This window comes from Mchenga conophoros, linkage group LG17 (assembly GCF_057382185.1).
Source record: "Mchenga conophoros isolate Kocher_MC1m ecotype Shallow Benthic linkage group LG17, M_conophoros_male_GT1.1, whole genome shotgun sequence".
Lineage (NCBI taxonomy): Eukaryota > Metazoa > Chordata > Actinopteri > Cichliformes > Cichlidae > Mchenga > Mchenga conophoros.
In genome coordinates, this window is record NC_140542.1 from 21,359,471 (window position 1) to 21,384,900 (window position 25,430).

Here is a 25,430-nt window from a genome sequence, read left to right on the forward strand (position 1 = left end):
TATTGATACAGTCCAATTTTCCAGGAACCTGCTGAATGAGATGAATGTAAAGCATCTGAACCAGTCAGCTACTAAAAATACAAATTCAGGTTTAATTCTAACTGAATCCCTTCTCAATTTTTAGTTTGGAGGACAAACAATGTCACAACACTGAAGACTGTCGTCAAATTTGCACTGCATCCACAAGGAATATCTTTAAAAGAGCATGCAGTATTTTCTTGTACCAACCAGGCTGTCAGTGGCAGTAAAGCTTCAGCAGACCCAGAGTCAGACGTCAGCTGTGGCTCAGCCAGGAAAAGAAACAGAAACAGGCAGGAAAATGGAAGAAAACAGGAGAGACCGAGAGTCAGCTGAGCCAAAGTGGTCTGTGTTGATCCGGGTCTACTTGTGAGTCCTCACTAGCACACTGAAGAGGCTCTCCTCCTGTGCTAGCAGGTTGGGACCAGAGTCACTTTCCACCAAGATCCCTGAGGAGAAGACCAACACCTGCTCGGCATCCAAGATAGAGGACACACGATGCTGGTGGCAGGACAAAGGGAGATGAAGGAGGACAACAGAAAATGTAGTACATGTAGTAAAAAAGAAAAAGTGAGAAAACAAAAAAGAAAAGGAAGGAGGTGGGGGGGGGGGATTTGGGAAAAAGTAGAAGGAGACAGCAGATGGAAAAAGAAAGGAAAGAAAAACAGAGCAGGATAAGACAGCAACACAAAGAGACAAAAGTCAGAAAAAAGGGAAGCATATAAATAAAAGAACCGGACAAGAGGACTGAATTTAAGTCACTAAATCCATAAGGAACTATGTGTTACAAACTGTTTATGTGTGGGAAAGGCCATTAATAAAAGGCACAGATAAAAGAAACATCTGTAGGGTAAATAATTTAATGATAGATGAACATAGAGCTCAGTGCAAAGAGAGCCACATATCTGCATCTATCTGTACAAACCTCAGCTGACCTCAGCAGTTTTTTTTTTTGCCTCATTAGTAACAACAACAGGATAAAAGACTGAAGGACTTACTGCGATTGTTACGACTGTTCTGTCTGCAAACGCCGTCATCACGACTTTCTGTAAGATGTTCTCCTGCAAGACAGAAAGACGAAACAGAGAATAGAAACCATATCGTCAGGTGAGGAAGTGGTGAGCTGCTGTAAACGTGATCCAAAGTAGAGCGAGGCTAAAATGGGGCTGTCGCGATGCAAACTGCTTTGCAACCCACCTCCAGTCCAGTTATATGTATTTCAAGCTGTTTATGATGTCATGTCTCTCTTTACTGATGCCTTAGAAATAACCTGTTTTAACTAAAATTCATTCATTCATTCATTTTCTTTGCTTGCTTTGTTCATTTTTTGCTTCCTTCTCTAGTATTTTTGGGACAACTGGGGTTACATAAGTAAAATGAAACTGGCTGATGATAACATTTAATTACTATCCCACAAATATATCTCTATTAAGGAAAAAGCTTCTGTACATGATTGCACGAGATGCCATGAATAAGCACACACCGTAGCCATGTCTATAGATGCTGTGGCTTCATCCATGATGAAGATGCTGCTCTTTCTGACGAAAGCTCTAGCCAAACAGAAGAGCTGCCGCTGCCCAACGCTGAAGTTCTCTCCTCCTTCTGTCACGACAGCGTCTAAACACAAACACATCGATCAAGTACTCTACTTCAAAACTGACTTTTGGTGCAATAAGCTGCATTCTTTCTCAAGTTAAGTTTGCGCACCTAGTCCTCCAGGCAAAGCTTTCACCATGTTCTTAAGCTGAGCGATCTCTAGGGCCTCCCACAGTCGATCGTCAGTGCACATCTTCTCCGGATCAAGATTAAACCTGCAACAAGTAAACATCATTAACACAAAAAAAGCATATTTCTACCTCTCATGGACTGACCATAGATTTAATACACCACCTGCAGAGGCTGATAAAGACAGTGATGGACCCAAGACCAACAAAGACATCACAAATCACGAATGTGAACTGTTTCAGCAACTTTTACTGTCTTTTTAGTCTTGGGCAGCCAGGAAGGAAAGTGAGTCCTTTAAATGAATAAAAATGCCAAAAGCACATCGAATGACTGATCAGCACAACACTTGCACATTATGCACTTTTGCTGCCATTTCTATAGAGAGTCTAATGTCATGAAAAGAAGAAAAAGAAGAAGAAACATTCGGGAGCATGAATGGCTTGCTTGCTGGCCTAAGCTTTGCCTAATCCCTGTTTTGTTTAAATGAATTATATTTAATCTTATTTCATAGTGAGGACAACTGGCAGAAACTGATCCAAAGAATTCAGCCTCGGTCCAGTCAGTCTTTTGCCCAAATTACATCCAACATCATCCTCTTCTTTGGATGTTTCTGCCTTCTGTTCTGTTCTCTGTCAGGATGATCCCACACTGCTTGGGGATCTGGGAAGGCCGATCCATGACTGATAGTGTTCCACTGTGTTTTTCTATCCAGGTATTATTTTACTGCATTAAGAGTGTGTTTGGGATCGCTGTCACACTGAAAAAATAAAGCTTTTACCAATCAGATGCTCCCAACACCACTGACCTGTAGTCGTGTTTCTTACAGATAATCCTTTAAGAAACTGCTCATCTGCTGCTTGACCTTCTAGTTCTTCTTCTGTCCCCAAATGTTTGAAAGACACATAGCACACCATGCCAAGATGAGAAAAATATCTATAAAAATATTTTATAGATTCAACTAAAGAAATGGCGCACGCGATGTGTTTTAGTGACAGGCTGTTAGTAACAAAGTGCCTAAACATAAATGTAAATTGGTTCTTTGCTAAGTTGTCTGGTATGTGTAGACACAACACTGGTTCATCCCTTCAGTTAGGTGTCTTTTATGTTTCAATGACTAATTGTTCAGTCCAAAAAACCCCAAAATGTTTCTCTGAAAATGATCAGGTACAAGGACTGGATTCAAAATGAGTAAAAAAGCAGCCAATGGCTAAAGAAAAGCTTTGGAAGACCTTCAGAAACACAATTTGTTATGTACATTCAGCTTCACCTTCCGCATTTTAACATCTTGCATGAATATACGGATGCACAAGCTGCCATAATGTTCCATATAACTCTCAAATGATCTTTTAGTCTTGCAGTAGACAGATCACATGTGTGTGCATTTTAAAATGTGATGAACAAAATGCGCATTTGGTGGACGCTACAGCTGATGGATCATTTCTTGGCTGCACTCTGAGCACAAAATATTCCAATTATCTAAACAGGACGAAGCAAAAATATTACTGACCTTTTCTAGATAGATGGAAAATGGAAATTTAACTTAAGACCCACTTAGTTAAATATGCCAAACAAGCAAAAGACGTCCTTGGATGACATCAGTGTTGTCAAAAGACCACAAAAGAAGTCATCCTTTTATGTCTAAATCTGGCTGAAAAGTGAAAAGTAAAAAAGGATTTTTTTCAGGCTGCTCATTACTTGGAGTAAATCTAATGTCAGCCATTCAGCAATAGCATAATGAGCAGTTTTCTGTTGATTATAACACCAAAAAATGATAAACTGGTACAGCAATCAAGCTGAAAACTGAGTTAAATTTGGCTCTAAAGTGAAGGTTAGTACTCGTCTACTCTTCATACTGCTTGTTTAAAAAAATTCAAAAACATCTTCATATTTTTATACATTCGATTGACAGCCACATAAATCATAAGTCAAGTTGACACTGTTGACACAAGTTGAATTGTCAGGCGCATGTCTTCAACAGGTTTTTGCAGAGTGGGCTGCAAGTTTGGAAGTTCGGGCCAAACAGGAAAAAGAAAGCAAACAAAGCGGTTTTAAATGATCATTGTTAAGATAAATAAAAGTAAAAGGCACTGAGTTCTAATGTTAAATAAGGAGAGACGAGGAGAGAAGGAGAAAATGGTAAAAAAGAAATAATTAAAAAGAAAGCTGTTCTGTTTATCCTTGTTTTGTGAGATGTTTATAAATAATGACATCGGCACATGTACAAGCAATCCCTGTGGGCCAAAAGCTCAATTTCAGGCATCTGTTTTTACTCTTGTCTCTGTATGCTGTTTTAGAGAGCTGACATCCCTAACATGGTCATCTTGGACATGGAAGCCACGCCCACCTCCTGGTTAAACCTTCTGCTTAAGAGGGGCAGCCAATAAAAAAAGTTACTGGGGTAAACTGAGGAACATAGGAACTAAAATCACTCATTTCAGACCGAAAATGAACTGAGAGGCTGTGAACAGCCAATAGAAGATTATTATTTGAAAATGTGAATCTAGTAGAGTCCAAGATCAAAAATAAGGAGCGTGTAGATAAACAGAATAGGTCCTGTTTGCATTTAAGAAGGTTAAAGGGTTAATATAACAATTAATTCCATGTTTGTTTTAAAACTGTGGCATTTCAAATAATTATAAATAATGCATTCATTACTACTTCTGTGTGTGTGTGTGTGTCTGTGTGTGTGTGTGTGTGTGTGTGTGTGTGTGTGTGTGTGTGTGTGTGAGTGAGAGCCGAACTGTGTGAGAGCATCTATGATAACAGTGTGAAGCAGTCACTGCCGACCATTCACCTCAGGCTTACGTTCACATAAACAAGAGCTGCTGAAAATGCCAAAACACAGACACACACTCACCATCTTCCACTTTCACATACAATTATCTGGAGCAGCATATCTGTCCAAACAAACAGCACATGCACTTTGTCTTTTATAACAAACAGAGTAACTTTATCATCTGGTAACACAAACACACAGAGGCTGCGAGTGTGTACGCACAAAACGGCGCTGAGTCCTTCATCTCTCCAGCGACCTCCTCGGTACGTGACGTCTGTGACAAAAGTCAGATTAGGTCCCGGCCAGAGTTCCCACTGCGTTCTCAACCGCTAACCCCACAGCTGGGACTTTGTGTCGTCATGTGACAAACATCTTTCGGGACAGAACTCAGACTACGATTTGGCAAAGAGGGTTTTTTTTCTCTCTTTCTGGTTAAGAGCTCACAATGAGGCGAGTCCGGGTTTTCCAAATCTGAGCGTGGTTAATCAAGCAGCGTGACACTCAGCTATGGAGGCTTAAAAGAGCCAGTGCTCTGATGGCATGTTTAGATTCTGGTCCACTAACGTTTGTGGCAAACATCAGTGTTTCTGCATCAGACGAGAACAGGACACCTCCTAAACCGTCTGTGTAGATTTTTTTTTAGTTTTTCAACTGTAATTTCAAGCCAGACAAACTCCTTCCACTGTTTCTGGTATCAATTTTCATCATCACAGTTTCTAAGAGTTGGACAAACATAACAGACGCGATATGCACTTGCTCTTGTGCATCTGCCGTGCATGCTGGATCAAATCTAGTGTGTCAAAACAGCCTCACTTAATTTCATCCTGGGCAAGTGGAGGCATGTGCACAGAGGTATATCTGGTGAGTGGAGCAGGTGCTGAGCCAAGGTTGTGTGGAAAAAACACAAATTCATGACAGCACAATGGAGTGCACCACGGTTCGGTTGTTTCCAGTAAAAGTTCTCCCTCAAACTCTGGATGTTCCAGTTGACTTTACTGTGATGTCAAGCGTTCTGGTTTTTTAAACTGCAGGGCGATAGCCAGCAGTCACACGGTCCGATCTGCGGTAAACAGCAGAGCACACGGCTCACCTGGTCATAACTGGACTCCTAGGAACAAATTTGCAGGAAGCCATTTGGACGTAGACAAGAAATTTAAAGATTTGAATCTGGTATTTTTCTTTTATGGGCTGATTGAGGAAACTTTTTGATCATATCTAACGTTTCCCAAAATTATTCATCTAAATGCCCCCACATTAACAGGTTTATAGGAACAAGCAAGTATTAACCACAAACCCACAAAAAAAACACAAAAGACTACAGCGAGTACAAACAATGGACCATCATGGTCCCCGTGTAGTCTAGGTGTGGACCTGCCTCTCTGCTAGTGTATGAAATGAAGTGGTGGGTGTGGCTTCTAGAAGTCCTGGCCTGGCACACCTGCTACTCATCACCAATCAACGTCATATTTAAGCTGGGTCTCGAGCCTTGGGTGATGCCTGACTGTTCTCCCCCAGTACAGTTAGAATTGCTGAGGCTGTTTGAAATACCAAGCTGATCGTGACTACTTTGCTCATACTCACTGTTTGATCTTCTCTCTGAGCTAGAAGCCAGACACCTGAAAGGCAAGTCAGACCCCCACCAAGCCCACCCAATTAAGTGTATTCATGTTTTGTTCTTTGAAAACTGAAGAGGAGAGGTGTTAATTTCGAGAGACAAACAGTTCGAATCCCTGCCCTAAAAAAACAGGATTACTTACCTGAAGTTCCTTATATTCCAGATGGAATTAATCACAGCTGGATTTAGCTGAAGACTGTTTAGTTTTTAACCCTTTGACTGTGTCATGTGCTTGAGTCCTGAGTGTGAACCTTAACATCCAAGACTAAAAAGCGAAGCCAACATGAAAATGTCTTAAATCTGGATTATTTTTTATGGCCACAAGGGGGCGACTTTTGTGGCTGCCAAGAGGTTTGCACAGCTCTAAATCGGCTGACAGATTCCCAGATATTTATCCCCAGATGCCACATTGGAGGTGGTCCTGAAGGTCATACACTCACTATTAATCATGTGGTTCATCACATGTGTGCTATTGATGTCAAGGAGCAGGTGGGGTTGGATTACCTGGGAAGAGATCTCAAGACTAGTGTTGCTGCTGCTGTTCAACAACAGATGTTCGCAGTGGACATAGATGGCCTCCTTTACTTGTCTCTGACACCATCTGTCTAGTCTGTCCAATATGTGAGTGCTGGCAGCCTCAAAAGAGTGACAGTTTATCTTTTACATGCAGGTGCACAGCTTAGTCTCGTCCCAGTGGGGTTGGCTCTCCTAAATTGTGCCGTGCATTTGTGGAGTGTTGGTTTGGTTTCTGCATTTGGTTTGTCGAGTTTCTGTTTGGGTGATTAGTCCTTGTGATAAACCATTTCTGATGTGCATCGCAACATTTTTTGTGTATATAAGAAACTTTTTAGAGAACCAAACAACAGTCAAAGTTTCTGTTCTCCTTTAGCAGATAACTACTGGTTCAAATCTTGGAGATTTGAATTAAAGCTCTATAAACAAATCTTATTCAGATTTTGTTGATGTTAACCTTTGCTGTTATCTCTCTTTACCTTTTAGGTAACCGATTTGGAAGTACGGACCACAGAGAGCACAAATTATAGTTCTGATTGGTAACACAAGAATAAAATTATAAACAGCAATCTCTGGGAAGGAAAACATGGCGAGGAACCAGATCCTAAGGCTTTACATAATAAGTCTTCAAAAAGACTTTTTAAAAAAGAATATAGTCAAGTTCTCTGTAGGCATGTTAATCACGAGTGTTTACCTTATTGATCCACTAAATAAGACAGGGTCCTGGAGGATGATCGAAAGTCGAGACCTGAGAGTCTGTAGAGGAAGCTTACAGATGTCAATCCCATCTATGATGATCTTTCCTGCAAATAAGCAAAACACTGTGTTCACATTCCAGGTAGTTTTACAGCCACCAACACTCCTCTCATAACAGAAAAATAACAGTTAAATTATCCAGTACAGCTTTCTTCTGAACTTTCTATATCTACAGCTCATGAAGTTCATTTATAGTGGCACTTGAGGCGTCCTGTTCTCACTGCGACCTTCTCCTGAATACTACCAAAAAACACCCATTCTGCATCAGCTGCAGGAATAGAGTTCAAGCTGCTTTTCCTTCTGTTTAATCTGGAAATCTCACGGCTGCATTATAAGACAAATCACCAAAGCTTGGTGACATCACACCAGCAGGTGTGATGTCACTTTTCCCATGGGCCTCTCACCAGGAGGATGACATCAGCCAGTATAAACTAACTGTTAAGCATCAGTTCACTTAATCAAGTACAATTTATTTTAATCTTTATTTATATTTTTGGCAGCCAGAGTTGGCATCTCGTTTTATGCCACAGTGAAACATAGATGCATTTTGCTAATCAACTAATAGTTAATAACTCATGTTTACCCATCGGCTCAAACATTGTAGTTTCTGTCTTACAAAAATGACATAATTAAAAATCAGTAGACCAGGTGATGTCTCTTACTCAATATTTTATGTTAAAGATGCACTATGGAAAAACGTTGCTGCACAACCGCAGCACGGAAAAATGATTGGGATGTTTACAGTGAATGTGCAACGTTGTTGCTTTGAAATGGCTGTTGAGGTCTGCAGCCATCAGTCAGTTACCATCTTTAAACTGACTTTGCTGCATCAAGGTGGTGATAAAGCAGTAATAAATCAGTCAGTATGCCATCAGTTCCCCATCAGCGTGCAAGCAAATCAAGTCAAGTTAGCAATCTGTGATAAATCATCAAAAATTGCAAACCTGTTGCTGTCGACGTAAACAGAAATTCAACTGAACTACAAACAACCAGAGTTGGGTCAGAACCTCATAGATTGGAAATTTCTTTGCATATGGTGACGTAGTTGTGGTAAGCTGGAGATTTTAATTGCAAAATGACACAGATGCTCAGAAACCTTGTTTTTATAAAGGAACATAACCAGAATGGAAACCAGCTGAGTCCCCGATTGCAGAGAAACGTGTCACGGAGGATTTGCACTCATCAGCACAAACTTGTATAGGTTTGCTTTAATTAAACCACCTTTTCTCCTAAAGCTCTTTCATGTGGACACGATGAACGACCCTGAACAAATGTTTTTGTTCAGCTGAACACAATGTTTTATTTTCAGGGTGATGAAATCAAGAATGTTCTGTACAGCTCACTCAGAAGAGCAATCACCAGGAAGGTGCTCTGCTTTTATTTCACTGCTTTATAAGGAAATGTTGCTGACACAATGGTCTTAAATTTACAGTTAAATGAACTGTCTTCCCAGCTGTGTGTGTGAGTGCATGGAAAAAGTGACTGTGTAATCTCACCCCTGTCTGAATAATCTGTCTAGGAGCAGCCGTCATCAGCCAGAGTGAAAACAGAGTGGTACGATTACGACTTGCTTTCAAAATGCAATAACTAAAACAGACAGCTTTAGGACTTTATTTCTGCCCTCTTGAAGGAACATGTCTAGAGCCTGGAAACGAGTGCAGGAGAATGGGTCGAGCCTTTTTGTTATGTCCTTATGCTAGTTCTTTGATACAAGAGTCTACTTCAGGTTCTCTTAAAACAAGGCATGCGAAGAACAAAAAGGCCTTCAGATTTGCACTTAGCAGGACTCGCACGAGTGTTTAAAAAGAGCTGAATAAATATTTCCTCCAACATATACATAGTACTGCAGTAGTGGCTGATGACTGAACACCTTTTAAAGGAATAATTTACAATAAGAAGTGCTTTAGTTCTAACAAAACACACTGCAATATCTATCGTCATTTTGTCTCTGGGACTCAGTCACCTTAAATACTTTTATTACTGCTCACTCTGACAGATCATTTATAGCATATTGAATTTACAAAAGTAACTCTATTACAGTTTTTCTCGATTGCTTAAACACTATAACCAGGCCTCTAAATTAAAATTTCAAAACCGTAACGCTACTGTTCAAAAAGCTCACCCATTTCCCTGAACTATAAACACTATTCCCTGCTTTGACACATGACTCAAATTTGGTGAACTGTTACTGCAAAACTCTACACACAAATCCCTACATTTTACAGTGCTTACACCATGTAGTCATTTAGAAAGCACTAGCATGCAATAATGTTAACTTAAGTCAGCATAGCTTGAGCTCAATTAGCACACAATTAACCAGGTGGAAACACTAGGAGTCAAAATTTAGCACACACCAATCAGAACCTGCGATGGATAGATAAAAGGGCCAAAGTCAGCTCATTCAGGTTTGAAACAATGGATCCAAAGAGATGCAAAGGAAGAGGACGTGGTGAAGGAGGAGGACGTGGTGAAGGAGGAGGACGTGGTGGAAGAGGAGGAGGACGCGGTGAAGGAGGTGGAGGTGGAGAACGACGGCGACAAGGAAGGGGAAGAGCAAGGGCAAGAAGACAGTCAGTCTCGGATGAAATTCGAGCCACTTTAGTTGACCATGTCCTTGTCCATGGGATGACTATGAGGGAGGCTGGGCAACGAGTACAACCAAATTTGAGTCGCTTCACTGTTGCCTCCATCATCAGAACCTTCAGGGAGGAAAACAGGTAGGTGTACTTGCAGTAAGACTGCTTTGTACAGTAACGTTTAAGTTACTGAACTTATGTGTCTTGAGTATGTTTCCATTATTTGCCTGTAAAATGAATGTGTGACAGTTACAGTAATGAGTGCTTCTATTTTTGTAGGACACAGAGACGACCACCTGGTGGAGGCAGGTTAAGGCTTTTGTCGGAGGAGCAAGAGAGGGAACTTGTAAACATGGTAATTGCAAATAATGTAATCCGCCTGCAAGAGATTCAAAGGAGAGTGATTGAGGATGATCATCTTTTTCGAGGTATAAATGCCATCAGCCTCTCCACAATTGGCCGCATCCTCCAAAAGAATCAATTCCGGATGAAACAGGCATACCGAGTCCCTTTCGAACGAAACTCTGACAGAGTGAAAAACCAACGTGTGGAATATGTTCAGGTATGAGTTTTGATACTGTATAAAGTATTGTGTACCATCACAGCATGGCAGTTTATGCTGCCATTTCAGCACTCTTGAACTGTGGTTCAGGGTACCGATTGACTCTACTGTGTTATGTGTTCTGCAGAGAATCTTTGAGATTGAAGGACGGCCTGTTCCCCATGAAATAATCTTTGTGGATGAGGCAGGTTTTAACCTGACCAAAAGAAGGAAAAGGGGGTGGAACATAATTGGCCATCGGGCTATTGTAAATGTCCCTGGTCAGCGTGGGGGGAATGTCACTATGTGCGCAGCCATCAGCCAACGAGGGGTACTCCACCGCCATGCCGTACTAGGACCCTATAACACTATGCTTCTCCTTGCTTTTCTTGAAGGTTTAAGACAACATATGTTCCAGCTGGACTACAGGGAACCAGCACAGCCAGAGCAGCCTCACTACGTTGTTGTGTGGGATAACGTCAGCTTCCATCGCGCTGCTCTGGTTCGTGACTGGTTTACCAATAACCCAAGGTTTTCTAATATCTTTCTGCCTGCATACTCTCCCTTTCTAAACCCGATAGAGGAGTTATTTTCGGCATGGCGGTGGAAAGTGTATGACCGAGAACCTTATGTCCGTGTTCACCTCCTTCAGGCCATGGAAGAGGCCTGCCTAGACATATCAGTAGATGCATGCCAGGGGTGGATCAGGCATGCAAGAGGATTTTACCCCCACTGCCTGGCTGGGGCCAATATAGCCTGTGATGTGGATGAGATTCTCTGGCCTGACCCAGACCAAAGACAAGATGCTGAGGTGGGATAATGTTTCTGGTGTGTGTTGTACTGTATAGTACATGAATGACAATGTGCCACTGTACATACATTGGTTGCGTCTTTTGTGTTTATCATGTGACAAGGGTTTTGAAGGGGAGAACCATAAGCAACCTATTTGTTTTGGAACTATTGTTTTGAATTAATTGTACCAGTGTGCAAAACTCTGTTGTAGTGTGTGGTGTGTTTTTGAGGGCTTGTGTTTGATGTCTGAGGGCAAAGTTTGGTTTTTCAGCAGGAGTGAATAGTTTTGGGTGTAGAGCTTCATTTTGACCTGGAAATAGGATGTTTGGGAAATTGAGTGAGATGTTATGGATTTGTGTTTACTGTTGTGAGGATATGAGGCGTAGTTTCAAGAAATGTGTTTTAGCAATCGAGAAAAACTGTAAGCTTATTCAAGTCGTATTTGGGTCTATAAATATCATGGACAGCTTGAATCCACATAACAAGCATCTCAGATTCAGGAGGAGCAATCCAGCTTCGGTTCAAGTTGTGGAACAGTGGAACAGCTCTTTACTGTCAGGAAACTTCTGGAGCAGTCATGAAGTTTGACAGTCTAGTCTACATGTGTCTGGTATACTCCTGCAGTACTGTGTACCACAGTGTTGTTACGAGCCATCAGGTCATATAACCAAAATCATGTCTCCTTCCTCTCTCCCACACAAAGTCAAGAATGCTTTTTGGTATCTGGTATTGGTGCTGGTATTCACCAGGGTTTCCCTTGGTCCCCGATCCTACCTGTGATATTCAGGACATTGTTAGTATCAGCTTGGAGCCCATTGTGTTCTCAGAACTGCCTTAATTTCTCGTGGCACAAATTCAACCAGGTGCTGCATTCCTCAGAGCTGCTACAGATTTATCAGCTGCTCATCCATAATGTGAATCTCCTGTTTCTCCACATCCCAGAGGTGGCTACTGGACTGAGATCTGGTCACTGTGAAGGCCATTAGAGTACAACTGATTTCAGCTTTGTGACCTGGGGCATTATCCTACTGAAGCAGCAACAATACTCAGGTGGGCTGTGGTGTTTAAATGCCATTCACTTGGTACTAAAAAACCCCCACACCATTACACCACCAGCAGCCTAAACCATCAATACAGGACAAGACAGAGCCACACTTTCATGCCATTTACACCAATTTTGATCCTATCATCTGAATGTCACAGCAGACAACTTTGTTCCAATCTTGTGTTGTCCAGTTTTTGCACAAATTGTGTAAAGTGTAGCTTCAAAGACTGATTACCAACATGTTAGAATCAATCTCAGACACGGAGCAATACATCTCTTTGCAGCAGGGTTCTCCACTCATCTGCTTACCAGTTGGCTGTATTCTGGATATTTTCCCATATAAGAAGCAAAGCTGGAGAAGCAGCAGTGACATCACTATCTGTGGAAGAAGTTCTGTTTCAGATCTATGAGGTTCTGACTGGAGCCTGAATCTAATAATAATAATAATAATAATGGATACTTTATTGATCCCCATGGGGAAATTACTTGTTTTTCTCTGCATTTGACCCATTCACTCAGTGAAGCAGTGGGCAGCCCACTAAGCAGGCGCCCGGGGAGCAGTGTATAGGGACGGTACCTTGCTCAGGGGTACCTCAGGGTAACCGTTAAGTGGATTCGAACCGCCGACCTTCCGATCATGGGGTGACCACTTTACCTACTGAGCTATCCCTGCCCCCAATCTAAGTAGTGAATGTGACTTTCTGTTTACATAGACAGCAACAGATTTTCCCTCATTTCTAAAGGTCGATTTATTCTGACAAAGAAACTCCATGAAAGTGCCAATTTGAAATCAGTCTGACTCAGTCTGACTCAGTCTGACGAGTGGTTACAGACCTGATCTTCATCTTCAAAGACAACAAGATCTAGATCAATTCTAGCGAGAAATAAAAGATACTCCACACTTCTGCATCCTAAAGAAAGTGTTGCATTATTTATTCTAAGTGGGACCACAGTGTACAAAATAAACATAAAAAACTGAGCAGCTGAGAGCAAAATCTCTTTTATGAAATCACCGAAGCTGCCCCTGCTGGCCATTAGGAAGACTGCAAGATTCAGAGGCAACAGCTTCTTTTCTGAGACTAAATCCATCTTTTATAAACAGTCTCACAACAGCTTTCCATCAACCAAAGAAGAAAAAGAAATAAAGAAAGAAGGGCAGAAGGGGATGTGGAAATCATGAATCCACTCAAAACCTCACGAAAAAGTAATTAAATCTCACATAATAGTTTAATTTTACTCTTGAAAATCTGTAAATCCTCCTGTCAGGAACATCTTTTGAAGGGCAAGTTTTTTTATTTTGTAAGTGACTCAGAGGAAACTGGAAACCAAAAACGGGGACCATAACAGCGTGATTGTTTTTGCCTTTTGGGTCAAGTAGAACCTTGGGTCAAGAGCTACTCACAGAAACAACCCCGAGGGAAATCTTTCCGCAAAGTTTCCAAACAGAACACGATTATCTTAATGAGACATAAACATACTGAACCAGAGAAAAACAGGGAGGCTCCAGGGACAGGAAGAAAAGCTTGAAGATGAAAGAAGTGGAAAAAAACAACGTGCTCTCTCCTTGTGAGGAGAGCTAACAGCATGACAGGAGACTCACCCTCAAAAATATCCACCATGTTGAAAAAAGCCAACGACAGAGAAGACTTCCCGCTGCCTGTGCGGCCACAGATCCCCACCTGAGGAGAGAAAAACCAATAAGCTTCACTACGCTTGATGCTGCTGTGAGACATCAGACACCTGTGTGATAACAGGGTAGCAGCTACATGCTGTGCGTGGATGGAGCTTGGTGACCAAGTGTCATTTTACAGTTTATTAGAGGCATGTGGCTGTGAGTTCAAAGAAAGCTCCAGCAACATCACACTCCACACTTTAAAACAAAGTTCACCTTAGGAAAGGATCAGCGAGGCTACACAGGTCTGAATTACTAAGCACTCCAAAGCACATTTAATTATGTCCTTATAGGTATCCTACTGTACTGGAGGTGCGTTTTTATGTAACACAACCATTTGGATACGTAAGCACGTCTACTCTGAATAAAATACATGCCAAGCATAGACTGTGTATAGAAGATGGATGTAGCAACTGCAAAATATTACCCACGGATTTTTGCACTCTGGTTTTTAAAACCTCTGTGTTTGGGGCTAGTTCGATTTTTATTTCATAGGCACATGTAGCCGTAGTTCAGAGGGAAGAGTGCTAAGCTAGTTAGCCAGTTCCATACATAAACTCTCAGGGTACAATGTACAGCAACGCATGTTTGCCTGTTATTCCTGAGAAACAGTAACAGGAGAATTTTACTTTGCACAGGAAAGTATGTGGTAATTTACTTAGTTTGCAACATGAACTAGATGCAGTTCACTAACCAAGCTTACTAATGTTTTAATAATAATAATAATAATAGATTGCATTTATATAGCGCTTTTCTAGGCACCCAAAGCGCTTTACAATTCCACTATTCATTCACTCTCACATTCACACACTGGTGGAGGCAAGCTACAGCTGCCCTGGGGCAGACTGACAGAAGCGAGGCTGCCATATTGCACCACTGGCCCCTCTGGCCAACACCAGTAGGCGGCAGGGTGAAGTGTCTTGCCCAAGGACACAACGACCAGGACAGAGAGAGCAGGGGGATCGAACCGGCAAACCTCCGGTTACAGATGAGCTTTGCAACCCCCTGAGCCACGATTGCCCCATTTTGTCTTTTTCTGACTCTAAAAAAAAATCACACCTCAAATAGGTGTAACACGGACTCTCTCCACTTTTGGAGTTTTGGAGGAGGTGCTCAGAGTCTAACAACAGACTTTGAGGAAAATGAAAAGGAGTTGCTTTCCAACCAAGAATCATTCAGGGGTTTTAAACTGCTCCGGTCCTTCCAGTCATTACTGTGAGTAAATATTCTCTACCCCCTGAACTTCCCATTGGGCCTCTTGGGAAAATTTTCTCCTGTCTGTATGACACTGCTTTTTCATTGCAGTGTTAAGTGAGGCCCACGGTTCCTTGCAAACCTCTGTGACTCACTGCTCCTGCAGACATAACTTAAGAAAAGGTATGCTGCATAACATGGACATGTACGCCAGTGTCAGACCTCTGAGTGAAGAAGAACTCTGTAAAGTCCCTGTGGGCTGTCTTATATTAAGGGACAGGCACTTAAAAATTGATGAAAATAAAATTGTATTGATGGTAGACTTAATGGGAGCTTTGCCTCCGCACATCCAGCATTAACTGACTTTATTAACTTTAGGAAATCTAGTTCCACCATCCTACCAGATGAAAACTCCTGAATGATTGAATGATTCCATTCTTCTCACAGAATCAGTATTTACCTTCTGGCCTGGTTTGATGTATGCGTTTACGTGTTTGAGCACCGGTTTGAGCATTGGGTCGTAGCGCACACACAGGCCCTGGATCTTTATCTCACCGTCCTGGGGCCAGTTCTCAGGGACCTGAGAGGCATCTGTAGAGAGAGACACAGAAGGTGGTTTATTCCTCTCTTTTTTTAAAACTTTAATTCTTACTCACTCTCAGACCCTTCAGACCAGAAAACAGCTCTTGAAGTTTAAGAACACCACAACAAAAAGCAGACCTCTTACAGCTGCTACTGTCTATGTTACAGTCCTGGATGGTGTAAACAGGAGCTATAGACCATGTCATAACACCACAGATAGGAGACTTTGCCCATAGATGGGACTGGGTGTGCTCAGGATGGTATGGGTGAAAGCCAGTGGACCTTTTACTGAAATTCTGATTATATGCCACAGGATTTTACTGCTAAGTATCCTGCAGTTTTTGAACGATTCAGACTCTATCCAGTACTCTATCTGATAATGACACTAATTTTTGCCTCAAGTTGTAGCTTTTTGAGGCTTCAGAACTCAGTTGGCATCAGTCTCTGTAAGCATTGGTAAACTATAACAATTCCTTTAAAACTCGATTTGTGTTTGTTTCTTTGGATAAGGTTTCTGTTATTGTTAGTATGTAGTTTTCTTTTCACACAGTTGTTGGCAATTTCCTATTTTATCCATTGTCTATGGTTTATTTTCCAGATTTCAGTTCTTAGCTTCAGTTACTGTTGACTTTAGGATTGTGTGTAGTTCCCCTTTGTGTTTCCATTCTGTTCCTTTTTCTGTCTCATCTATTTTTCTTCCTTATATCTGTCTAGTTTCTTTAGTTTCTTTAGTTACTTCCTGTCTTTACTTTGAAAGTTCAGTTTTCCCTTGTGAAGAGTGTTTCGTCCTTTCTCTACACTCACAGATTCATTGATTGTCTTCAACTGTGTTTTGGTTCCCGCCTGTTTCCTCTTTCAGAAAGCACTTATGATGCTTTTACACCTGCTGTGTTTAGTCAATTTAAATTGAATTCTACTTATTTTTCCTCGATGGTGCAGTTCATTTGTGCAGATGTGAACACAGTAATCGCACTCAGGTGTAAAACAACCCCACTAAGATCCTTTGTAGTAAGGATCTTAGTGGGGTTGGTGAAAAACCAATCATCTATGATGTAAACGTGATCCGACCTCGATCTGAACCAACTAAGAGGTGCACACTGCAGGTCTAAGCTAAAAAAACAAACAAACTTCCCTTTGCCTCGTATGCTTTGAATTCTGGAATGTGGAAAGGTACTATAAATGTGCAAAAGTCAGTATGGACTAGCAACTAGGTGAAATGAATGTGAATTCTCGATGTTCTCCAATAATCCTGATCATAGCACCTTATTCCCATATTTACTTTTGTTGCCCACATCTGCACATCTGGCCAATAAGCGGACTGAACATTCTCAAAGTTCACTTGAATTTTTTCTCTGCATGAAAAACAAACAAAATAAGCTATAAATTTATAAACTCATCGACTGATTCAGACAAGACTGAATGAACTGCAGGTATGAAATTGCCCTTAGGTGTAGAAGAAAGTGTTACAGAAGGACCAGTCCATTTACCGTACCTTCAGCTTGGGTTTCTCTGTGTTTTCTAAAGAAGTATTCCTACTGTTTCCTGGATGCTTTGCTCTCTGCTAATTCTTACATTATAGAACTTTGTTATTTAATCAGCCTCAGATGCTCATCTTATGTTCAGTTTTTGTCACCTAAGTCCTGCATTTGAGTCCACAACCCTGAACACACAGTGGTTCATGACAGGAACACGATCCCTGGGCAGAGATGTGTATAATCACCCGCAGAGGGCAATCACAGCCAGAGTGACTGCGCCTCAGGTTTTGTTTTTTGTTCTTTTACACGTCTTTGCTATAATATTGTAGCCAAATTTCATTTGCTTATTTACAACTGATTATTAATTCATTTTGATCACTTTTGCACATGTTTGTTACAATTCTTTCCTCCCTGGTGTTTTTATGCTCCGTTATTTAGCCTCTGTCTCTTTCACATCTCATTTTGTTGTTGGTGCTACATATGCACTAAAACAGGGGCAAGCTGACTTTTTGGGCCATGGCTGTGTGTTCCAGTAGTGCTACTAATGCACTGAGGAAAAGGTCAAGAGGCTCTGGGGGGCTAACAGCTAACCTCTGTATTCCAACATGCTCACAATTAATATGGTAGCATGTTACAGTTTAGAAGATGTAGTTCTGATCAAGTTTACTTTGCTGTGTTAGCGTGCTGTTTGTTTTGGTCATAAACCAAGGGGACTGTTTTAACTGAAACAAAAAGATGAAGAAAAAAAACGCTCTCCATCCTGAGTTACAGTAAACAATAAAACCGCTGCTGGGCAATTATTCATATTTTAATATCAGTTATGATTTTGGCCTCCAACAGCCAACTAAAGAGAATAAAGAAAATATTTGTGTGTTAGCAGTCCTATGACATGCTACAAAAAGCTGAGTCTGCGTCCTGCATTGATCATATTACTGCACTGAAAGGTAAGGATTTCATAGTCCTGCTTTTAGCTTACTCCTCCTTTATCCTCCTTTATCAGTTTGCTGGAAGCTTCCATGATGTCAGTGAGGACTTTGGTTTTGTGGGTCATTTACTGTAAGAAAAAGACTTCAGTGGAAAACTCAATCAGATGGATGATGCTCATATGAGATACAGACAGAGAGCCAGTTCTTAACTGGACTTTCCTTTGTTTCAGTTTTTTTTTTGTTTAAATTTGAGATAAAGTATTTTCTCGTTCCATCGTGCCTCCTTTTTTATCCCTTCACTTTCTATCCATTCATCAAGCTCAGGAATTGTTTTTGTTATGTTTCCCAAAATACTGTAGCTGCTCTGCCTCGGAGAAATGTTCTTTGGCTGACCAGCGAAACATTTTCCCGTTTTGTACAACATGTAAAATAGTTTGGTTGGGTTTGGTTAGGTTTAATTTTGGCCTGGCTAGGCATTAGTACTCTCAGTGGTACTATGCTATTGATTGATTAAATAATGAAGTGTTCATGTTTTGCCATCTCTTCAACTGGGGAAAAAAAGATGCCAGCAGCTTTTGCATTTCGCCATAGAAACAGTCCATAAACCCAAACACACAACTTCTGGAGTCATAAGCAAAAAAGATAAAACTATGAAAAAGGTTTTACACACATACACTCACTGAACACAGTGAACCTACTCACATCACATGCATACTGTACAGTCACAGTCCACTCCATTCCTTTGGCAAATAACCATACATAGATCTGTGTTTGTGTGTGTGTGTGTGTGTGTGTGTGCGTGTGTGTGTGTGTGTGTATCATGTGTAACATCAGATGTCTAAATGTGTTTACAAAGTCCACAGTTTGTGCCATTGCACTGCAGATGCAATTTTATCACACTTTTATATACTGATGCTGCTGGTGGAGATCTAAAGACATACTCCGCCATGTTTAGGCCACATTTTTCCATCAAAGACGTCAAAGCTGAGCAGTAAATAGACACCAAAGGCCCAAAGGTTTGCTGGAGGAACTGTGGAAACCACAGTGCAAACCACTCGCATGTTTACTGGGATTGTCTGGTTATTAAAGGCTGCTGGAGACGGATGTGGAGGGCACTGCAAGGCATTTTTGATTGTATAATTCCCCCACAAAGTAAGTTTATATATTTTAGGTCTATACCTCCAGAAAGGATGAAAAGAGGAGTAAGTTCTTAGAAAGACTCTGATTAAGAAGAGCTTATGATGAATACAGGGATGTAAATCACAATAAACATTTACAAAATGTTGCTATATCTGCTCCATCAGCCTAACACTGAGTTACCCATAGAGCCCTCGTAGTTCTCAGACTCTGTGCTGAGGAAGCTGTTGACCTTCTTCACAGCTGCCATCTGAACCTCGAGGTCTGCCAGGTTTCTCACAACCCAGTTCAGGTAGTTGGTGACCTGCACAGAGGCATTTTTGTAGCATGGAGATCAAATTTATACGTCAGCATCACTTTGAATGAATCTTTACACAGACTTATTACATAGCACAAATGATCCATTAAATAGTAATTAATATAATTTAAACTCAGCTTGTTTGTTCTGCCGCGTAACCCCGCGTCAATTTAGGTTTGAAAAACTTTCTTTTAAAACACAGTAATTTAAATTAGTGTCTAACTACGAATGGAGGGCAACTCACTGACTGAATAAAGAGTAAAAAAAAGATAATAACTGTACATAAAAGAGAAAACGCACAGTGAGGGCGTAGGTAAGGCCCAGGCCCACCAGACCTCCGGGATGAAGCCCGTAATGGAAACTCCATATTGAAGCTGCCGCCGCTGCCAGTACAATCACTGCTCCAAGGTAGTCCTGCAGAGACATCAGGAAACAAAATATCACTAATACAACATATTCATAACAAATCCCAACCCGCAGCAAAAGCTTCAGATCTTCTCTCTCTCATATTTATATAACCAAACACTTTCTCCTCTTCTGAGTCCGATGAAAAGAGTTTCTCACCGTTCTGACCTCGAGCCAGCGGTTGGCAGCAGACAGAAACAGGTACGCTGTGTTGTTGGTGTCGGTCAGCTCCAGCATGCGCTGTTTGAACCGAGCCTCGTGTCTGCAGCAAACATGTAATTGAACAGAAGACACATCAGTTGTTTAACGGCTTCACCAATGCACTGAACTGCTGGTGCCCTCCTGCCTTTGGCTTTTGATCACTTGCTGACATCATCTTCCCCTAAATCCTCAATAATGAACACAAACAATAAACTCACACAGGGAGTACAAATAACAAACAAAACGCAAACAGGAAGTAAGAGAAGTACACTGTTTTTCAATGAAAGAAGGGGAGCAGCTCGACTGTACTTCAGCCTGGTGAATCTCAAAGTTTTATCTTTGTTTGTATTCAGTAGTAAATCACTGCCATCTAAACCAGACGTGGTTTGGAAGGAGACCAGTGGTTACGATAATGAGAACTATCCCACGATTGCCAAGAATCTGTCTCAACACCAGATTCACTGTTTTTGTGTGTGTGTGAGTCCTTCAGTGTTTGTATATTTGTGTGTGTTAGGAAGAGGAAGTCCTCAGGGGAAACGAGGAGAAAAAAGTGTGAGAGCTGCTTAATGTTGGATTATCCGGACGATGGGAACGAGGCTGAATACAGAAATACAAGAAGATACTTCTCTCGCTACCGCCACAGGAACGGCAGCAAAGTTTTATCTTTGTTTGTATTCAGTAGTAAATCACTGCCATCTAAACCAGACGTGGTTTGGAAGGAGACCAGTGGTTACGATAATGGGAACTATCCCACGATTGCCAAGAATCTGTCTCAACACCAGATTCACTGTTTTTGTGTGTGTGTGAGTCCTTCAGTGTTTGTATATTTGTGTGTGTTAGGAAGAGGAAGTCCTCAGGGGAAACGAGGAGAAAAAAGTGTGAGAGCTGCTTAATGTTGGATTATCCGGACGATGGGAACGAGGCTGAATACAGAAATACAAGAAGATACTTCTCTCGCTACCGCCACAGGAACGGCAGCAAAGCACAACACAAAATGTTTGAAAGTAAAACCTAAACTGTGACAGCTTACCAGAGAGCTGCAAAGACGGCAATCCTATCAATCTAAAGGGCTCTGAACAGCTCTACTGTGGAAGGTGACAGGATAAAAAGTGCTAACGGACACTTTAACTCATTCCATAATGAAGACAACCTTCCCTGTACCCTTAATGAAGTGTTTTGACACCTCAATAAAGACGTGTTTGATGACCATTAGAACGGTCTCCAGATTTTTCCAAGCCTTGCTGCACAGGCAAAGATCATCTTCAATAACTTCACAAACTCAGTCATTTCGCTCTATCAGTCAGCCCGAAATACGAAACCACTCAGTTCAGAAAAGAGCTTCAAAAGTTATGCAAAAGAACCAAATGTTTATGTACACATTTACTGTCATGTGTTTTCTATGGAGATCTCTTCTGTAGTCACACTGTGTGGACTCAACTTCAAAGTTTGGAATTAGGCATGCAAAGGTGATGCCTGTGAAGGACTGAATGCAAAAGCCAGTCAAAGCCGGTCTGCAGCAGATAAAGCCCTGGCTACGCGTGCCAGATAGCTAGCTGGATAAGGAGCTGTAGCCTACACCATAACATGATGTATTCTTGCCTAGAAATGGAACTGCACGTCACACTGACGCAACCCACAGGTGTTGTGATTGGTCTATTCAATACTATAGTTTCCTCTGAAGCAATAGTACTGATTTAACTTTTCTTCAAAAGTAAAAAAATCGTTCTTTCTACGAGTTGTTTTTGAGCAAAGCTAGCTGCCCAGTGTCTTCATTTGCTCTCATAATGTCACTAACAGCACATTTCCTCTCTCATTGCAGAAAGATTTTATGTCTTTGCTTTGCCTCTTTCATTTTTATATGTTTTAGATCAGTCATGTGCAATGATGGATACACCAGTAAAGTTGTCTTTTATGTGTTATTGTTCCCTTTATTTAGGTTAAAATTGGCTGGAAGTCTGGAAGGTGTGCAGTGATGAGAAAGAATCAGTACCTACCCTTAAATGTGATAAATCTAGAGTAATGCGTCTGTATTGAGAATGTAAGGAATGGAAAGTAGAGATATTTGTGTTAAAATTTAGCGATAGGAATCAAAAAGATGTCCGAAAAATAAGGAGTCATGTAAAGTACAGATGCCTGAAAACTATAGGTATATACAAAGTACTTGTACTTTGCTATTTTCATATCAGTGTCTATTGGGCCCAAACATTGGTATAAAATGTCTCCATCTTTATATTTGTAATAATACAGCACAAACTTACGATTCATAGCAAATTATGCAGTGAGCTTTTTTGGGCCTCTGCGGGTCCCAGACCTCACTTTGAGAACCGCTGACTTACAGTGCCAGTCTAGCTTCTCAGTCATCCAGGTCAAGGTCATTTAATGGGCTTGACATGAAAGTAAGTGGACTTCTTTTAGGCTCTTGACGATGTTCTACCTCTTATCTAAATGTGGCATCAGAAGTGGAAAAACCTGAGATTTGAAACATCTTCAGGAACTTAAAAGAAGTTCACTTGTTTTCAACTCAAGTTACCACAGGCAGAAGAAAAAAAGACACAAAACATTAAAATAAACATGAAAAAATGTTCATGCCTGTAAAACATGACTGAAGTACATCTTTTACAAAAGCTATGCCAATACACGCTATCTTCTGTATTCGTCTTGATTTCCAGTTTGAACTTTAGTAGTTTGAACTGAAGAATATAAAAAATTCACCACTGTTTTGATTTCTTCTGTTTACGAATGATCTTCTGCAGAGCACAACAAGCAGCCGTAAAATCGTCGTTCACATTTTTTGACCAATTTTTAGAAAAAAAACAAGGGTTGCAAATTTCAGTGCATAAAAGACAAACGTGTACCTGAAAGCTCGTATGGTGGTGAGACCTTCTGCAGTCTCAGAGAAGTGGCAGAGCAGAGGAAGCTGTGTTGAGTCATCGAGGTCTTGGAGGTCCCTGAGAGGAGGTGTTTTTACATTATGCATATCACTTCATATGAAATCTCCCATGCACAAGTGTACACATGCATATTACACACTGAATCCTATTTGCATGATGTCCTCTGGTGTACTCATTCAGAATTCATGTTCCCATAAATCATCAAGTTGATGTTTCCTGTTTCCTGCAGTGAGGAGATTCAGCTCACTGCATCTAAATAAACTCCCTGATTTGTTTAGATAGAAAAATTATGCGCTGCAGCTACAACAAATACACTGTGGACATACTTGGAGGCGACTCTGAAATACTTCTGAATGAAGTAGAAGGCCACAGCCAGAGGAACCAAGGCAACCAGGAAAATAGGAGTGATTGAGGCTATGACCCCGATGCCTGACAAACAGAGCAGCGTGGATCTCGTCAAAGATTCCAGCGTTGAAGGAATATGCTACAATGAAAGGAAATGAGGAAGTGGGAGTTCAGTCATGTTTGCTTCCTTCTTTTAGTTTAGCAAAACACAAACAAATCACAACTTCACTTTGACGGCTAACCAGGAATAATAATTAAAACATCTGTTCAGTGCAGCAGTTGTGTACACGCTTCCTCATGGGCCTCGAGTCCATTATCTCTTATGCAAATTCATCAGTTTACCTGGTCGATGATGTTGGTATCAGCTGAGAATCTGTTGAGGATCTGCCCCAAAGGAGTGATGTCAAAGAACCTGTGGAGAGAGGTGTTTAAATAAGGGTTATGTAATCCTGAAGAAAAGAGAGGGAGTCTGCAGAAAGAGCAACAGAAAACTTTCCATCAATTACGAAGACCGATGATGAGCGAAGAACAGCGGGACAAGTGCAGCCACACACACAAAACTCAACTGTTTCCTTAGAGATGCGGCTCAAGTGTGAGGATGGTTCGCCAAAGTCCCCAGTCACACTCAAAAACACACTGTTCAGCGGATCCATCCATCCATTTTACATAATTTCCCCTAGGGATCAATAAAGTATTCTGATTCTGATGATTTTCTACCACTTACAAAAGTGATGTGAGGAAATACAATCAACGCTCCCCTGACTCTCTTCCATTCATCACCACATATTACTCTTCCAACAGCACACTGCGGTGTTTTCCAACCCAGCCCAGAGATAATTCATCCATGTCCTTGCTCCTCCAAGTCTAACATACCCAAAACGCCTGCACAGAAGTGCAAACTAACGTTTGATGCACAGTAGTCTAAATGACTGCACCCTTCACCCCATCGTTAGGGGTGACCCAAGACACCATTCAGGAAAAGCTCAGTTCTGCGTCTTCTAGTGCCAGTCTTATTATTATTATTATTTGGGGCACTTCCTACAGCCATAGTTGAGCCATATGGCACAATGACATAGGTGCTGGATCAAAACCGCCAGCAGATTTATTAAAAAGGTTAATCCACATTTCAAGAAGCTCCCATGTAAAGGCTTCACTCTTTAGGATATTTGTTAGTCTTCAAACTCAGAACGCTAATTAACCAGCAAATGCACAGCTTCACCTCCAGGGTCCATTCTCGCTTCAGCGCAAAAAACCAGCACAGGTTATAAGTAAAATAAAAAATACAACTTTTACACACACATTTACTACCAAGTAAACACATATAGATTAAAAGACTAAGAATTCAGCATGTAAAAGACAAAAACAACTTCCAACAGGTTATAAAAGCAGACGTAGGTTTGCTTAAAAGATTAAATGTGAGCTTCGAGCTTTTTTACAGATGTCTACTCTGGTCTTGTTGCAGTTCTGTTTTATGTACCTGATGGGAGCGTGAATGATCTTGTTGAGGAGGTTGTGGTGCAGGTTGGTGGCTGCAGAAAGACCAAGAAATTCCACAGTGAGGGAGGTGATGAGGCATAAAGTGATTCCAGCCGCGCACAAGATGATGAACACTAGCAGATAGTAGGAGTCCTGCCCCCGGTGACACACAACAAGACAGAAATCACACCATGGAGAAACAAGAGCAACATGTCAGAAACTAATATTATCATTAAATGTTTCTAAAATACAAATAGAGCCACTGTGATGTCACCAACTGGTTTCTGATCTCTGCATTTGTGATTTTTTTAATCATTCAGTTAAAATGTACATTTAATTTGTATATATTTTCCCTTATTATGCTCTCTGCAACATTCAGAGAGTCAACAGGAGATTCAGTTCACAAGTGATTTTAATACATTATCCCAATAAAACCCATTAAAATCCTAATAAAACCAATTACAATCCCAG

The 25,430-nt window shown here is 41.1% G+C and overlaps 1 protein-coding gene across 2 annotated transcripts in view; it reads right to left on the reverse strand.

Moving 5' to 3' along the window:
• abcc9 (ATP-binding cassette, sub-family C (CFTR/MRP), member 9) overlaps window positions 1–25,430 on the reverse strand; it is a 79,130-nt gene that overhangs the window by 5,505 nt on the left and 48,195 nt on the right. The window contains exons 29-42 of one of the 2 annotated variants that reach the window (XR_014889221.1): window positions 24,961–25,112; window positions 23,826–23,895; window positions 23,465–23,622; window positions 23,103–23,195; window positions 20,206–20,308; window positions 19,942–20,055; window positions 19,527–19,647; window positions 15,684–15,814; window positions 13,958–14,036; window positions 7,342–7,450; window positions 1,726–1,829; window positions 1,502–1,635; window positions 1,017–1,079; window positions 229–519 (exon numbers count right to left, since the gene is read on the reverse strand). Coding sequence is in view for 1 of the 2 variants with exons in the window: in XM_085252235.1 (XP_085108361.1) it covers window positions 1,017–1,079; window positions 1,502–1,635; window positions 1,726–1,829; window positions 7,342–7,450; window positions 13,958–14,036; window positions 15,684–15,814; window positions 19,527–19,647; window positions 19,942–20,055; window positions 20,206–20,308; window positions 23,103–23,195; window positions 23,465–23,622; window positions 23,826–23,895; window positions 24,961–25,112 (1,431 nt within the window). In the remaining variant the exon portion in view is untranslated. The remainder of the gene's footprint in view (window positions 1–228; window positions 520–1,016; window positions 1,080–1,501; window positions 1,636–1,725; window positions 1,830–7,341; window positions 7,451–13,957; window positions 14,037–15,683; window positions 15,815–19,526; window positions 19,648–19,941; window positions 20,056–20,205; window positions 20,309–23,102; window positions 23,196–23,464; window positions 23,623–23,825; window positions 23,896–24,960; window positions 25,113–25,430) is intronic. The other variant, XM_085252235.1, reaches the window with a different exon arrangement.